This window comes from Lactuca virosa, chromosome 5 (genome assembly GCF_052849685.1).
Source record: "Lactuca virosa cultivar CGN04683 chromosome 5, Lactuca_virosa_CGN04683_v6, whole genome shotgun sequence".
Classification (NCBI taxonomy): domain Eukaryota; kingdom Viridiplantae; phylum Streptophyta; class Magnoliopsida; order Asterales; family Asteraceae; genus Lactuca; species Lactuca virosa.
The window spans coordinates 353,386,655-353,403,692 of NC_136430.1; the positions used below are offsets into that span (position 1 = coordinate 353,386,655).

The 17,038-nt window shown below is 33.3% G+C and overlaps 2 protein-coding genes and 1 non-coding gene across 3 annotated transcripts; 1 reads left to right on the plus strand and 2 right to left on the minus strand.

Moving 5' to 3' along the window:
- Window positions 1–371: 371 nt before the first annotated feature.
- On the minus strand, window positions 372–3,543 carry LOC145116453 (dynamin-related protein 5A-like). The gene is made up of 5 exons (XM_079052797.1): window positions 3,084–3,543; window positions 2,609–2,800; window positions 1,468–2,533; window positions 782–1,397; window positions 372–701 (listed from the first exon to the last, which is right to left on the minus strand). The coding sequence occupies exons 1-5, from the start codon at window positions 3,438–3,440 to the stop codon at window positions 515–517; spliced, it is 2,418 nt and encodes an 805-aa protein (XP_078908923.1). The 5' UTR covers window positions 3,441–3,543; the 3' UTR covers window positions 372–514.
- Window positions 3,544–7,700: 4,157 nt separating this feature from the next.
- On the plus strand, window positions 7,701–8,476 carry LOC145113439 (uncharacterized). The gene is made up of 2 exons (XM_079049531.1): window positions 7,701–8,130; window positions 8,223–8,476. The coding sequence occupies exons 1-2, from the start codon at window positions 7,701–7,703 to the stop codon at window positions 8,474–8,476; spliced, it is 684 nt and encodes a 227-aa protein (XP_078905657.1).
- Window positions 8,477–13,183: 4,707 nt separating this feature from the next.
- On the minus strand, window positions 13,184–13,302 carry LOC145118241 (U5 spliceosomal RNA). Its single transcript, XR_013713201.1, has one exon. It is a non-coding gene; the product is annotated as a U5 spliceosomal RNA (small nuclear RNA).
- Between the last annotated feature and the right edge of the window lie 3,736 nt (window positions 13,303–17,038).

A 17,038-nucleotide genomic window follows, 5' to 3' on the forward strand; every position in this document is an offset into this window, starting at 1 on the left:
TTTTTATCTTATTTATCAATACTTTGAGATATTTGCCCATTTATTATCCGTCAACTTGAATGTGGTTGTTGAAAACCAAAGTCTCGTATATAATGCTCAAATATTTTGTTGTATTAACAATTGTCATGTTGCACACATTTAACAGTTAAATCATCCAGACTATTGTGAAGTCTAATAGACTGAACTCAAATGATGTCAATGTAATTGAAAACCTTCTTATAAAATTAATAAAACACATAAACTTGTATCTTTTTATTTATCCGCATTTTTAATTGATATTCAAACAACACTTTTCATTCATTGCACAGCTTTTGCATCATTCGCAAACATCTCAGATCTTTTGTCAACATAAAATAAAAAACACATTGATAAAAAAGACCTAACAATTCAAGTGGCAATTTCAACCGGTATATATCAATTCAAAACAAGAAAAAATCTCTTAAAAAACACGTGTTGAAAATCATAGTAAACCAACATTTGCTCACGAGATGAAAGCAAGAAAAAAAGTCCATCCCTAAAGCGATCTTGCGACAGCCTTAAATTCAGTCAAACAAGAGTCTAATATCTTCTGACGTTTCTTAAGAGACTCTCGTTCATTCTCAAGTATATCAATCGCACCCGGTGCCACAAACATATCCATAAACTTCTCATCATTCACCCCAAATAAATCCACTCCTAACGCCACCATAAGCCGCTCACGACTGCACACACACACACAAAAATCATTATATTTTTTGTATTATTTTAATTTAAAAAAATGATGAAAAAAACAATAACATACCATGGGGTTAAAAACCCTGAATTCAAAGCTGACGTCACACTCCGCTCCACCAACACTTGACGTATCCTCGCAAAATGTTGTGCAGCCGAACAACATATCTCGTTATACGTCGTCGTGCCGCCGTTTTGCCCTAACAAGTTTCCCAACACTTTACCGTTACCTTGATTAATCTGAATCCTAGGATGCCGTTTCCTCCCGCCGCCGCCTTCCAAAAAGTTACCGTTTTCCTTTTTCACAACGTAATTCCCATCACGTGGTTGGTCAGGTGACGGCGTCTCCGGCACAGTCATGGCAGAAGCCTTTCCTTCTCCCGCCGCTTTCACAAGCTTTCCCGGTGTTGTCTCCCGATCGTTATTTTCCGGCGGAATGTTTTCTTGATCTGACAAATCAAGCGACATTGAAGTAACCGATGTCTGGTTTCTGTAACTGGAGTTTGCACTAAATAACAGATCACTCTCATAGCATACTTGTGAATACGAACTTGTAACAGAATCCAAATGATGCCTAACGAGCTGTTTGCATTGTTTTGCAAGATCTTTTATAAAACAATTGTAAGATCGCCTTAATGCAGCGTGGAAACCCACGTACCCATCCATGTCACCACTTTTCTTCCCATCTAAAATTTTGTAACACATAAATAAAATCAAAATGAAACCCAAGAAATTGAAAATAAATAAAATACTTACAATCACAGTCAAAATGTTGACGTTGGTTTTTCTCCATTGCAAGATCGAAGAGATTTTTCAACACGAAAGCAAGGCGTTCACAAGCTGTGTCAAGAAGAGGGGCAAGCCATGACCTGGCAGCAGCACGTGCAATCTCAGCAGCTGCTTCTGAAATTCCCTTTCCACCCCCTCTTCCCGCATGTGCAAGTATTATATTTGCAACTTTCTCCCTTGAAACAGGAGGGCATTCAACGGAATAAGCAGCACATCGAAACTCATGCATCACTCTTTCAAAAGCAGCACCTCCGTATAAACGAAGGGTAGCATTAGGTGGTTTTATTTCCGATATTACCCCTGGCCAGTTTCCCATTCCGCTTTCTGATTTCTCCTCCTCTGTTGTTCTTCCCCACTGTTCAGGATCAGGGTCTGCAGCTCCATCTATCAATGCCCCTACTTGGTTGCAGATTGAAGATGCAAACATCATTGATGATCTTCTGAGGTGAGCGACATCAGAAGTTGCTTGGATTTTGGAATCCATGGAGGTTAATTGAGCTGTGACTTCACTGCAACGTTGTTCAAGTAAAGCTAATGTTGCAGGAGTGGCTTCTTTGTATCTTTTTTGAAGCTCGGATTCTAAATAATCTCTGAGACAACCGAAACCAATGTGGGATTTATACTTTTCTTCATCGTATCCACCTTTAACATTTTGTTGTAAATGGCGTATAACATCTGCATCCACTTGTGAGATTTGTCTGCGAAATTCTTCATTTGAAACTGTGGTTCTTTCTTTTGGTAGGGCTACAAAAAATGGGTGTATGTTGTCTCCAAGGTAGCCACTTGCACTTAAGTACCTGTCCACTTCCCATTTATCAGTAAATTCCTTAAGGCGATTATCAAATTTGGAGACAACAATTAATGTTCTTCTGAAAGTTGGATCAATGTCACGAATGGCATCCAACCATAAAGATGAGCACCACTCCACACTACTTTGTTGAAGGAATACAAGGATTCTGTGAGGTGGACTAGCTAGAGATTTCACCATTGACAGAATTTCTTCTGGTGTGGTCTCAGGTTCACCCTTTTTAGCCTGCCAAAATGTAGTTCAGATTACTATAAAGTATAAATATGGATGAGTACACTAGTGTCTGATGATGTAAAGTACCTTGAGAACAAACCCTGGAGTATCAATGATGGTGAGATTAGGGCAATGTGCATATTCAGCTCTCATGACAATCGGTTTAGGAGAGACAGCAGTTTGAGTCTTCTTCAACAGAGCTTCTGTTCGTGATTTAATGGTATCTGCAATTGCTGATGCTAGAACAATTGGACTTCCGTATTCCTCTGAATTCTCCTCCTGTCATTACTATAAACAATCAGTATCATAATTCATACATAGACTCTAAACTGATTGTCAATTTCAATACGCATCAAAACACTCCCTATTCCCTAATACCATGGTCCGCCTTCGAGAGAAATAAGAGCTGGTTCTGATCCAATAGTTTGTTCTTGCTAAACCCTAACTACGTATTCACTTCATTGTCGTCACTTTTTTAGAAACTATAAACCCTAATTAAGCATTAATAAATTCAATTCCGTCATATAATAAGAGTGTATGAGTAGGTAAAACAGGAATTGACCTGAAACCGGCACCTAGGATCAAGAGCAGTAGGATCATGGACCATCTGGAGTATGAGAGGCCTGCGGGTACCCATTTCGACCTCGCGTACATTGAATCGGAATCCAAGTAGCGCTTCCAGAAGAGAGCTCTTGCCATCTGACTGACCTCCGAGCGCTACAATCTCCGGAATCGGGAGTTTTTCGCCAAATGCGACGGCGGCAGACTGAAGGCGGTTATAAGCGTCGAACCGGGACTTAGTGGAAGACGAAGACGATGAGAAGGTGGTTTGGTGGTTGTGTTTTCTAGCAGACGAAGAAACTTTATCGTTCATTGGTGTTTTACTAGGTGTTTTCAAGAAGTTGTCGGAGGTCGCCATTGCAGATAGAGGAGATAACCAGCGAGAGAAAGGAGGGATGATTCAATTTGAAATTTTGAATCTGGGAAATGAAACCCGCTGACCGTTTTGATGAATTTGGGGTTCCTTCGATTTCGGATTGGAAAAAGAATGGTAAAATAAAATTATAAAAATGCTAAATTACATACAAAAAAAAAAAAAAACTATTTTATATTTAATATTTTTTAAAATCATTATTATTATATTTTTTATAGAAACCAACAATTTAATTTACTTCCAATCATATTTTCCAAATGGACTACTATAAACAAGAGGACAACATCTTATCCCTTGGCTATAAGCATTTTGGTTTTTCATAGAAATCATTGATTCTATAATTATGTTTTTTACATTTTAATCATTGATAACTTGGGAAAACTAATTTTAGGACACTAAAAAAATATGAAATGGAAATTAAACTGTTTTTGGAAAATAAAAACATGAGAGTGTGTGTGTGTTTCACCCATAGTTGTTAATTCCCGATTTTCATCTTAAAATCTTATGATTTAAAGTTTTTACAAACGAAAAATATTGTCGATCATACTATGATCTATCTGAAGCAAGATCTATATTGAGATATTTAGGATACTAACTATGATCTTAAGATATGAACCGTCCTTTCGAGCTTTATCAGTTAAAATACGTTTTTATCTCGAGTACACGATTAAGCCCATTTGAACTTTATCAATTAAAATACGTCTTTATCTCGAGAAACATGTCAATATAGAAGTGTCTTAGAGCCTCGTTTTATGATTGAAATCCGAAAGAATTATAAAAGATCTTTATTTATTTATTTATTTACCGATCTTGGTTTATGTGATTTTCCATTTAATCTCATTTTTGACAATATTAGAGGTTAAAGTTAAATTATACTAATAAGGAGATTTTTATATTAAAAAGAAGTTTTTATTGTAAAATGTAAATATATAGCTTTTATAAGATATAAGAAGAAAATTGTTTTAATCTTAAAAAAGGTTTTAAAGAATCTTTTTTTTTTGAAAGTTTGCTTACATTAAAATATTATGTATGAGACCCGTATACTATTCGGGTTGATTAAAACATTAAGCATTTTAAAGTAAAATTTCAAAATAAATACGATCGAAATCATGAATAAGTAAGTACTTTAATACTTGCAAATTCAAATTAATTAGGATAGAGTGAAGGAATTAAGTTGCTCTCAAGATCAAGCTAAATGAAAACTCCACCGGCATAAGTTATTAGCTTGGTGTACTATATTGTTGACAAAGTAAAAATAACCTAGAAACTTTAAAATGAAAGTGAGATGTTGTGATGGGTTAAAAATGAAAGTAGGCTGGTATTATGGGTTAAAATGAAAATATGATGATATGATGGGTTAAAAGTAAAAGTATGTTGCCATTATGGTTAAAAACAAAATGACGATGCTAAAAAAATCTAGATAAAACAAAGAAAGATACACATTTCCCATAATATTTAGTTGGTTTACATAAATTTTAAAAAAAAAATACAGTTGATATAAATGGATATCTTCAAATCTTTCATTCCGTTTAGGAACAAAGATCAATATAACTTTATAACAATATTCAAAAGCAAATGAAAATACAATCGATTTGTTCCGAATAATTGAAAATATGGAATCCGAGCTACCTCCGGATTCAGAATTATTAAATTAGTTTTAATGCTTCTCAAAGCTGGTACCATCCATAATCATCATTTTTCCGAGCACATATAAAAAAACATGTCATCTGATTAGTAAAGACTAAATCCAACTATTTGAAACTACCATAACTAGTAATGGTGTAAGTAAAAGTTTCGATAAAATGAATCTGGGATGAGAATTGCAATTGTGAGCCTGGATAACCACTGGAAGACAAATGGTTGCACCACACATAGCACTGATGAGCCTTTGCCTCTCCTCCGTCTCACCAACTGTAAGGATATATGAGAATATACCATGTTTCTGATGAGCAAACAAAAGGAGACGGTCACCAGCAAGTAAATAGTTCATATATTTTATTATTTTTTACACTAAAATGGTGAACTTTGCTCCACCACATCATAAAGGAATGATGGAAAAGGCTAAAAATACATGAGAACATCAACTCGGTAGCCATTATTTTTATCCAATTCATTAATTAATTTCTTTCGGTTTTCTATATTACATATTCCCCAATACATTCCATCAAACACCTATTAGGCATCATCACACATTTCTCTTCGTTTAATAATTTCTATCATGACATGTTCACTTAGGCATCTTCATCAGTGTGCACGGTAGCAAGAAATAACATAATATCAATACATTTTAATTTGTTGTTATTAATATAAATACTATCGTATATCAATATTGAACTTATTGTTGACATCTATAAAGTGACTCATTTGATTCCAAACTTATTGTTGACATCTATAAAGTGACTCATTTGATTCCACGGTGAACTGTGAGAAGGAGGAAGTATGTAGAAATCAGCAATCCTAGAAGCTTGAAACTAGGATTACTGGAAAGCAAGCAAGAACCCGAAATGGTGAATTGAGAAAACAGGGATAATATTAGGGAGGTTGAAAACAAAGGAGATAATTTAACTTAAAATTTTTATGTGTAGAGAGGGAAAGAGGGAGAGATAAAGTGTATCTATTATTGGGTAAGTATGAGTGTGGGGAAGAAACGTGGTAGGATCTTCAAAACGATTCTCAAGTATGACCGAATAACTACCAAAAAAAAAACGAAATTATAAGTGTAAACAAACATTAACAAAACTATAGATTAAAGTATGCAACAAATGGGAAGAAAATCATAAAATGTTTAAATGTTTGTAATGAACTTTCTTGTGATTAAAGATGGTGGTTGTCGGATACTCAAATGAGATTTGATGAAGATAGTAGTGGATATCGTTTTTTTAGGACTTACAATAAGGAATGAGAGAAGTCATATTAATTGGAATTGACCAGCACATTTGTATCATTTAAAACATTTAATACATTCCATATTTAATTTAAATATAAGTATTATGTGGATTTTTAATTTATAAGTTTGAAAAATCCTATAATCTGACATGTGTATTTTATTAATCTCAAAAAAACTATAAAATTACATGTAGCAAATGCATAGAAACACGACATGTGGCACAAATCATTTTCATTTATTAGGATTGATGGATCTAAGAACATAAAAAATACCAATGGATAATTAAAGGAACACCATTTGATATGGGCCACCCATTTATGGGTTGAATTAATCTCGACCATCAAAGTAGTTTAATGACTTGGTCAACCGATTGAGTTGGTATAAATAGCCATATTAGTGTCATTTTTACCAACTGTTTGCAACCCTAAATGACTTGGATAATTCACATTTTTCACTCAAAAAGTGTGCAAAATGACTTAGAGATTTCATTATATATACACACAGTTTAAGTTCTACATCTAAGGAACTTGTATATGCAGTGGCAACAACACCTACTTTTTATGTTGGAAAATTTTTTGATATTTTTTACTTATTTTTCCTACACCGGCAACGTCTACTTCAACCTCGACAACACCTAGTATGTATTATGTGTCTGCCGCTGTGTATATGTATTACATTATAGATTTAATTATGCATGCAGCTGGTTATTAATGGGAAACTGATTCTCAATGAAAAATCATTATTATGAACGCACTATGAATATAGATAGGACTCGACATTTGAATTATGTAATAAGTTTATTAAGTGGGTTTTGTTAGTTTAACCAACTAATTTATTGGCCAACTTATCACCTATGATGACTATTATCAAGATATATGTACTCAATGATTAAGTCCATTTGAGATTTATCAGTTAAAATACATTTTTATCTGAAGTACATGTACTCAAGCTTTATCAGTTAAAATGCGTCTATCTCGAGAAACATGTCAATGTAGAAGTGCCGCAGAGACTCAATTTATGATTGAAGTCCAAAAGACTTATACAATACCTTTTATTTATTTGTTTATGTTGGTATTTATGCTTTGACACGTGTGTTAAGCTGATTAGTGAATTAGTTAGGCAGTTAGATGATTAATTTTTCTGTTTAGTTTGAACTTTGTATATAATCTGTTTTGTAACTCTTCTTACATAATCAATACAGTGAAAATGTTCAAACATATTCTTTTTCTCTCTGTACTTCATTTCATCATTCAGGAATCAACATGGTATCAGAGCAATTCTGATTCCTGATTCATCTTATCAATTCTGCATTCAATCTATCATCTGTTCATTCTTTTGATTTGATCAATTTCACAATCATGGCTACTTCAAATGATGGAACGAACTCAACTTCAAATTCGAATTCAAGTCCAAATTTCTCCGATCCTCTTTACCTTCATCCGTCTGATCATCCCGGCATGTTGTTAGTTTCTAAACAATTTGATGGTTATAACTTTGGATCGTGGAGCAAAGGAATGTTAATTTCGTTGTCTGCGAAGAACAAAATTGGGTTCGTAAATGGTAAAATCCCCAAACCAGACAACAACGATCCAAAATTCGAATTGTGGCAGAGATGCAATGACATGGTTACGTCTTGGATTCTCAATGTTCTTGCTAGCGATATCGCTGAATCTGTCTTGTATTCATGTTCTGCTTACGAGATTTGGAATGACCTAGAAGAACGATTTGGTCAATCTAATGGAGCGAAACTCTATCAACTTCAAAAGGAAATCTCAGACTTATCTCAAGGTACTAATGATCTTGCTACACATTTCACTAAACTCAAGAAAATTGGGATGAATTAAGTGCGCTTTCTTCTATTCCTTCTTGTACCTGTGGAGCTGCACACAAATTACGTGAATTAGAGCAGAATCAAAAACTCATTAAGTTCCTTATGGGACTTAAGAGCGATTATGGTTCAATTCGAGGTTCTATCTTGATGATGAAACCTCTTCCATCTGTTGCACAAGCTTATGCATTACTAATTCAAGATGAAAAACAGAGAGAAGTTCAATCTTCATCTGTTTTTATGAATGATTCTGCCTCAATGAATGTAAGAATGGGAGGTTATCAAACTAAACCAAATCCTCCTTAATAAATGAAGGTTTTTTTTGCCACATGTCAATCTCTAATGAGTTTTGACACTTGTCATTTTGTAAGAATTTTTGAAATAAATATTATCCAGTTGTCAATTTTTTATTTGTTTCAATTTTTAAAATTAAAGTCATATATTTATATATGTAAAGTATTAAATATCATATATATGATATTAAATTTCAAAAAAATATGTTTTCTTCCTTTCTTATTTTAAAAGTTGTAAATTAAAAAATATTTTCTATTTATTTATTAATTTAATGTTTAATCTTTTTTTAAATCAACTCGTGTAATACACGGGTCTCACACCTAGTTATGAGAATAAGAAAAGTTTGTTTTGTACTCACTGTAAGAAAACAGGCCACACCATCAACAAATGTTACCGTCTAATTGGTTTCCCAAAAGAGTTCAAGTTCACAAAGGGATGAAGTGTGGCTGCTAGTGTTGTTGCTGAAGATTCTTCATCAAAGGGAGTTTTACCTGAGTTAACTAATGACCAATATCAACAATTCATCTCAATGTTGAACAATTTCAAAATGCCAAGTGGTGATCAAAATTCTCAAGATTCAAAGCATCAGGAATCAACTAATCATCCCCAGTCAAGTGTTAACTTTGCTGGTAACACATTTTCTCCTTTCAATGCAACTAAATGTCATTACATCACAAATGATACTTCTTCCTGGATCATTGATTCAGGAGCAAGTGATCATATGTGTTTTGATAAATCCTTATTATTTCAAATTCGCAAACTTCATATTCCACATCATATCACTCTTCCTAATGGTGAAAAGACTATTCCATTTGAAGTTGGAAGCACTCGCATTACTAAAGAAGTTGTTTTACACAACGTTCTTTATGTTCCTATGTTTCGTTACAATCTTCTGTCTATTGGCAAGATATGTAGAGATCTTAAATCTTTCATTATGTTTTCAGAACACTACTGTTTTCTGTTGCAGGGCCTTTCTCTGAAGAGGCCTCTGGTTCTTGGTAAACATCATGCTGAGTTGTACTTTGTTCATTCCAAACAAGAAGCAAATAAGAGTCGAGTTATGTCTGTTTCTACGAAAATTTCTTTAGATTCCTTTGTCATTTTTTCGAATTCTCTTTGTAATTCTGTTTCCAATGACAATAATGCCTCTTTATGGCATAAAAGGCTAGGTCATTTACCCATGTATAAGATCAAAACCTTGAATGTGTTGAACAAAGAAAATGTTGATCTTGATTTTGTTTGACATTTGTCCCAAAGCTCGACAGCACAAACTCCCATTTCATCACAGTTGCATTCGTTCTAAGGTTCCATTTGAGCTTATACACATCGATACATGGGGTCCATATAATACAAAAACTTATGATGGTTACTCTTACTTTTTAACAATTGTCGATGATTTTACACGCTCTACATGGACGCATCTTTTAAGCACAAAGAGTAATGCTTTTCAAGTATTAAAAGGGTTTATTGCACTAATTGAAAATCAATTTGGGACAAGAATTAAAACCATCCGATCAGACAATGCTTTTGAACTTGGTTCAAGTAGAGAAGCATCTTTATTTCTTCAAGAAAAGGCATTTTACATCAAACTAGCTGTAGAAGTACTCCTCAACAAAACGGAGTTGTTGAGAGGAAACATAAACATTTGTTGGAAACTTCTCGAGCACTTCTTTTTCAATCCAATCTTCCTATTGCCTTTTGGGGGGAATGTGTACTCACGGCAACATATCTCATAAACAGATTTCCAACAAAATTATTAAGTGGTGATACTCCTTTCTTGAAGTTAACTGGGACAGAATCTTCATATTCTCACCTTAAAGCATTTGGGTGTTTATGTTTTATGAGTACGCTTAAAGAACATCGGGACAAATTTACCCCTCGAGCTTCTCCTTGTGTTTTTATTGGATACCCATTTGGAAAGAAAGCTTATAAGCTTTACAATTTAGACACTAAGAAGGTGGTAATTTCACGAGATGTTTATTTTCATGAGAATATTTTCCCATTCCATTCCATGAAACCCAAATCCATTCCAATGTTTCCTGCTCAAGAATCAATGGATTATTGTGATTTTCCTGTCAATAATGATTCTGTATCACCTTCATCATCTTCTGTTCCCTCTTCATCTGATACTGCCCCACTCACCACATCCAATTATGTTCCGTTTTCATCATCTCAACAAGAACTTCGAAGATCCTCAAGACATTCTAGACCTCCTGCATATTTGGATGATTATGAATGTGCACATTTTTCTGCTTGTATGCATTCTGTGACATCAATGCAAACAAAGAATTCCATATGTTTTTCAGCTCTTTCTTCTCATAGCCAAAATTTAATCAAAAATATTGATCAAATGCATGAACCTTCATCTTATGAAGAGGCTGTTGCTATTCCAGAATGGAAAGCAGCCATGGACAAAGAGTTGAGGCATTGATTGCAAATGACACATGGGTTATTACAGATTTACCCCAAGGAAAGAAACCCATAAGCTGCAAATGGGTTTACAAAATTAAGTACAGGGCAGATGGACAAAATTATGTATTTATCTTGGTTGTGTGATTCTCCATTTAATCTCACTTTTGATAATGCATGCAACTGGTTATTAATGGAAAACTGATTCTCTATGACATGCAAATGAGAATTGTGAAGTGTGAATAAAGCACTCAGGTCACCTTGATATGTGATAAGTTTATTAAGTGGGTTTTTGTTAGTTTGACCAACTAATTTATTGGCCAACTTAATTATCATCTATCATGTCTTATGTATTACTTACTTGTTACTTGCAAACCTTGATGAAGAAAAACTGCCACAAGATGTCACAGATGAGGTACAGAAAGTGCTTTCATGAGATGATGCACCATTCCTCCTGTTATTTGCTTATATAGTATTAATGAGTACGAATTGTATATGGATTTGAGTTTGAGTCCTTTCTTTTTTGCCTATCACTTTCTATATTTCAGACTAGTTTATGTTTTATTATTGTGAGATCGATGACATGTATGTAAGAACACATGATTCACTATCAGCTTTGACTCTTAGAGATTTTGATCGAGTTACAAATAAAATAATCATATAGACTTCAAAGAAGGTGTGAAAAGAAAAACCTCTTATTTATTTTGTATTGTAACTTAGTTAGATAATTATCTCGAAAAAAAATTGAAGTACCTTTACAATCTATATAGGTGGAACGGATAATTGCAAACATTCATTCATTTCATTTGCCAAATAATTCTAAATGGGTTTTGCATTTAGAGTTCAAACATTGAATCTTAATGTTAATGCATGTTTTCAGATTTCCGCCTTCACCGCTAATAATAAGCACAAGATTCGTAACGTTTTTTTTATTATTATTTTAACATAAATAACATGAGTTCCTAGTCATTTGTAAGATGTCCAGTTTGGCAGTTCCGTTTTTTAAATTAAGGAGGTTAATAAATACTGATTTAAACAATAGTGAGACTAGCTCTATTATTTTTATGTTCATAATACACTGATGCTTAGCTAAAAGTCTTAAGTCCAAGCAAAGTTAGTTATATACGATTGTCTTTTCCTTCCCAGCTGCTTGATTTGTTATGTATTCACTTAATTCGAGGCCTTCTGATTTATCTAAGAAGTCGATGTGTGATGAACCCCCTACCTAAATTTTTCCTTCAAGCCCTTTTCCCCTTGCATTAAGAGATATTGGATATTCACAATAAGCTATTCCACTTTAATAAGACGGTTGTTAAAAGATAATCCCACAGATAAATCCAGAATTAGATATTCCATTTTAAACCAATTTCTTCTAACTTCTTATATATCATGAATAATGTTCTATACATGTAATTTTGTGTTATGTAGCTTGATGAGATGCTTGAAAGGAGAAGAAGAGAGGGCCAGAGGGGTCAAAGTTGGCAAAGTGGTTAACTTTGCAATAAATATGAAATCTTAGATAAGAGGATTACAAGCCGTTGGATCCATCCTTCAAGTGGTCGGAAAATTGCACCTCCTAAAGTTTCAAGCATAGATGATGTACGCTTCTCGTGTTCCTTCATTTACTAGAGTGGGATTTGGATGACTGCAACTTTAGATGTTGTATTTGATCCCAAATTGCCTCCAAGTTTCTAAATTTTTTGCCATGATTCCTATAAGTTAATAGTTTCTCCTTCCAAAATTTGTTGTCATGATTCCTATACATAAAGAGTTTCTTCTTTCACCTTTTTTGCATGTTTTGAGGCTTTGATCCAGTTATAAATAAAACACCAATGCAAATTTAGATTCCCTCCATGCTTTGTCACACAAGTTTACAATGCATTTGATCGAATTATGTAAATTGCGGAAGTTTGATGATCATTACCAATCCACAGTGACCTAATTGTCATAAAAGCTAGCTGTTTTTGAGTTCCAGAAACGCTAATAATTCATGTTCAAATAAGGCCATTAGAGTTAGATATATCTGGTCAGAATTTCATGACCCACTTTCTTATAAACCCTTTTGATGATTTTCAAGGTAAAAAAGAACCACGCTCTAATTTTAGGTCAAAAATAACGAAGAAGTATAAGATCAATCAATAACTGGTTGTGCTTTTAAATTAAAATTGTAGATAATTTTTCTATGTAAAAGTTATGATTGCACTTGCTGTTCAAATTGCATATTGAAGCTATAGGCTATCAGAATAGTCCAACTTATGCAAAATATCTGTTAAATTGAACTGAAAAATTTAAACTAATAGAATTGGTTGGAGCCCTTCAAGATAAAAGGGACTCTCCAAAAATAAGCGTATGCCACTATAAATGGCGAGCACACGGTATTCTTTAGTAAAAGGCGAAAGAATAGTTCGCTTTGTGATCACCACATGGCTGCGTGCCTTTCAAACTACAAGTTGATTGGTTTATATAAGCACTCCAAAACCATTTCTTTTCTATTAGCAGGCGATGTGGGATGAAGTGATCGTCTCCTCCCAATCTATTTCAAACCCTTCTCCCCCTCTTTGTTACCTTCTTTTCCCCTGCACCACTTTGATTTAAGTTTTTTGTATTTTTGGGATTTTAAGGAGTGATTACTAGATACTAAATAATTCAAACAATATATAATATATAATTTTAAAATATTCCGTCTAGGCAAAAATAATAATTATCTAGGGAACTAATGGTTAAAATTACTAAATGGCAGACGGAAGACAATCTTTTTATAAAGTTATAGCGAAATTATTTTTAATATTACAATAAATGACGGGTAAATTTCTAATTCCGTTTTATTTTCAATAACAATAGTAAGTGTAAAACTTTTTATTTGAATATATAAATAACGTGAATTAGAGTGTGTTAGTTCAAAAAATTTAAACGTTTATAAATCAATATCATTAGTACCAAAACACATCCAAACATCTCATGAGTTTTACTTTTTTTTTTTACTTATATCAAATAAACAACACATATGCACAATCAACAAAAAGAATATGTTATATTTTCCTTGAAAGATCTGTAATTGTCACCTCAATAATGACTTTGCTTCTTGCTACCTATGTGGACATCTTTCCCAACAACTTCCAATTCTTTGACATTTTTCTCATTTGGGTATGATGTTAAGAATGTTAACTCCACTAAATAAAAAAAGAGACAGCAGCATCTAAGTCCTACATTAACTAAACAGTTAGCTTCTAAAAAAATTGGTTAGAGACTTCAACATAATAAGGAACTCTTTGATATATATATATATATATATATATATATATATATATATATATATATATATATATATATATATATATATATATATATAACATGGTATTTTACTATGATAAAAATTAAAAAGTTTGACACAAAAAGATGTTGAGTCTTGAGTTGAAGCAGCATTTGATTAAAAATAATATATTGGATCACTGGTTGTTTGTTAAGATCATGAATAAGTTACTATAATGAAAAAATTGATAAGATAAAGTTGTGTATCGTGATCAATCAAAAACTTTTTGGATGTCTATTTTAAGCCTGCTGCCTATGGAGAGGTTAGTGGCTTGTGAAAAACAAAATATTAGAATTGAATTGAACAAATAATGGAAATGGAGAGAAAAAAAATAAGCTTGAGAAAATGAATTGATTCTGCTGTTTGATACAACAAATGAACAAAACATAGAAACATACTTGATAAGAATTCACCCGAAAATGAACCAGGTATCTATCATCGCATTGAACTTTTGTTTTTTTTTTTTTTTTTGTAAACACATAATTTGGTATTATGTTGACAGGAAAATCCATTTCCGAACATATTGGCCTTTAATGAAAGTTCATACAAGATTTTAGCACCATTTGAAACCCACTTTGTAACTTAGTCTTAACAAATACTAAATTTAATTTTGAGGATGTGTTGTAAATCATATCTAATAGACACACAAGGAAACCGACAAATAATATTGAGAATTACATGTCGATTAATTACAATAATTAAATTCAGTTATTATTATTACAATTACCAAGTTTTGTCCATAAATCATATGAATCCTTCTCGATAAGATCTAATTATAAGAAATGAGTAGAAGCAAACTGCCATGTTGTTGGATGAAATAAAAACAAGACGATAATGTAAAACCGACCTGTTGACGACTTGACGACTGATCTTGAACGTGGAATAACTGCATGGATCGGACTCCTGTCCTTAAAGGTTTTTACTTCGCTTTTATCGGTTGTAAGCAGCAAAGTAAAACCCTAGGATTTAATGCAGATTTACCGAGTTTCCAACAGTAATGGAAAATGATAAACGCAAAGTGAATACTGAAAAACTGAAAGAAAATCACAGAGAGAGAGAGAGGGAGCTTCAAAAATTCATGAGTATTGAATACGGCTCCCATAGGGTTGTATTTATAGGGTATTGAAACCCTAGAAGGCAATAAAGGGGCCCCTCATGGGTCGCCCCCCTAGAAACCCTACGACAACATGCGAACAGAAAGCCAATTGCAATTTACTATGCTAACAAATCTTTTTTTTAACTCAACTAAATTACACCACAACAGAAAAAGAAGTAAAGAACTGTTAGTTGTTGTGTTATGTATCGGATAAGTTAAGATATTAAATTTAGGGATCTAAAGTCATCATAAATACCGACCATAAAAACCATGTCCGTTCTAGAAACATGGAAACTCATAGGAAACCACTTAGACTATCCCCATCAGCAACTCAATTCAACCCAAAATTTCTATTAAAAAAATAATTTTTCTTCCTTCCACCTATGCAACCCAATCCAACAAAATTTTTATCTCGTTAGCAACTCAACCCAAACCAACTATTTATTATAAATAAAAAATTAAAATTAAATATGTACTCTATTTAAAGAGAACTTTTTTTTATGAAATTTAATATTTTTTGCTAATTTTTTTAAGATAATATTTTACGTATAAATTATAAATCAATAAAAAATAGAATATAACATATAAAAGAAAAAAGAAAAGAATAAGGTGAGCAAGTGTGAGCTCGGGTTGTGGTGGTGGCCTAGTTCACCAAAAATAATTTAATTTTCATTTTTTTTTATTTTATGATGTGATGTGATGTGATGTGAGCGCTCTTTCAAAACCCGCAATGGAGATAGTCTTATGTCCACACTCTTCTTCCATATTCATCATTATTTAATGACTGCATTTGCATTATCTCCGTAAAAAATGAAGAATAAAAATATAAAATTATAAAATTTAAATGTCATGTGTATTCCACAAAGTATGACAACCCAATATAACTTGCAGTTATCTTTCTCAATGGTTAAATGAAACTGATACTCTAAGCAAAGTGACTAATATGGCCATAAACAAACACAAACAATGGTTTGTTTGTGTTTGTCCATTCAAATTTAACCGTATAGATAATGAAACGAAAACATAAAGAACAAATTACTGAAATAGTCCCTGTGGTTTGGCTAAAGTTGCGCGTTTGGTCCCTATGTTTTGTTTTGCACTCGGACCATCCCCACGTTTTCTTTTTATTACCCGCCTGGTCCCTGGGTCCGTTAGTCGTCAATTCCAAACGTTAAGTCCCTCACGTGCTTCGCACATGAGGGGTATTTTCGTCATTTTATACATGGCGCCTAAATGCAATGCCAATCGTTTCTTCATTCCGATCATTTTCCGATCACCTCCCTCTCACACATACTCTCTCTCTCTCACTTAATCTGTAACTCATCAAAATCGAGTAGAAACCCTAACTCCTCAAAATTTTGCAAGAATCATCGAAGCAACAATGGTGGGTTGGAGGATTAGAGCAAACATGGAAGAAATAGACGTTGAAAACCATTACGGTAACCGCTTAATTTCAAAAGTTAAATTTATCACTTACAAATTTCAAGCTAATAAGTTGAAGCTTTCTCTTTTACAGCTGGTCATCCAACTATCTTCTCCATCAGATTATTCTATGGTGGAGAGTTTACGAAGTTTCCTGGAAGGAGGTACGTCAAGGGCAAAGAAAGATACGTTGATCTATTGGACATTGATGAGTTTTGTGTGCACGATATTGATGAGATGATGGAGACCCTAGGCTGTATTGAGGAGGGTAAGTTGCTTTATTACCACTTCAAAAGACCCTTTTCAGATTTGGACTTTGGGTTGTTTGCATTGGCTA

Coding starts and splice junctions, on each gene's coding strand:
- LOC145113439 (XM_079049531.1), top strand. CDS start 7,701: ATGGCTACTTCAAATGATGGAACGAACTCAACTTCAAATTCGAATTCA. Junction 8,131..8,222: donor AATCTCAGACTTATCTCAAG/GTACTAATGATC, acceptor GTACCTGTGGAG/CTGCACACAAATTACGTGAA.
- LOC145116453 (XM_079052797.1), bottom strand. CDS start 3,440: ATGGCGACCTCCGACAACTTCTTGAAAACACCTAGTAAAACACCAATG. Junction 1,398..1,467: donor TCAACATTTTGACTGTGATT/GTAAGTATTTTA, acceptor ACAAAATTTTAG/ATGGGAAGAAAAGTGGTGAC. Junction 702..781: donor TCAGGGTTTTTAACCCCATG/GTATGTTATTGT, acceptor GTGTGTGTGCAG/TCGTGAGCGGCTTATGGTGG.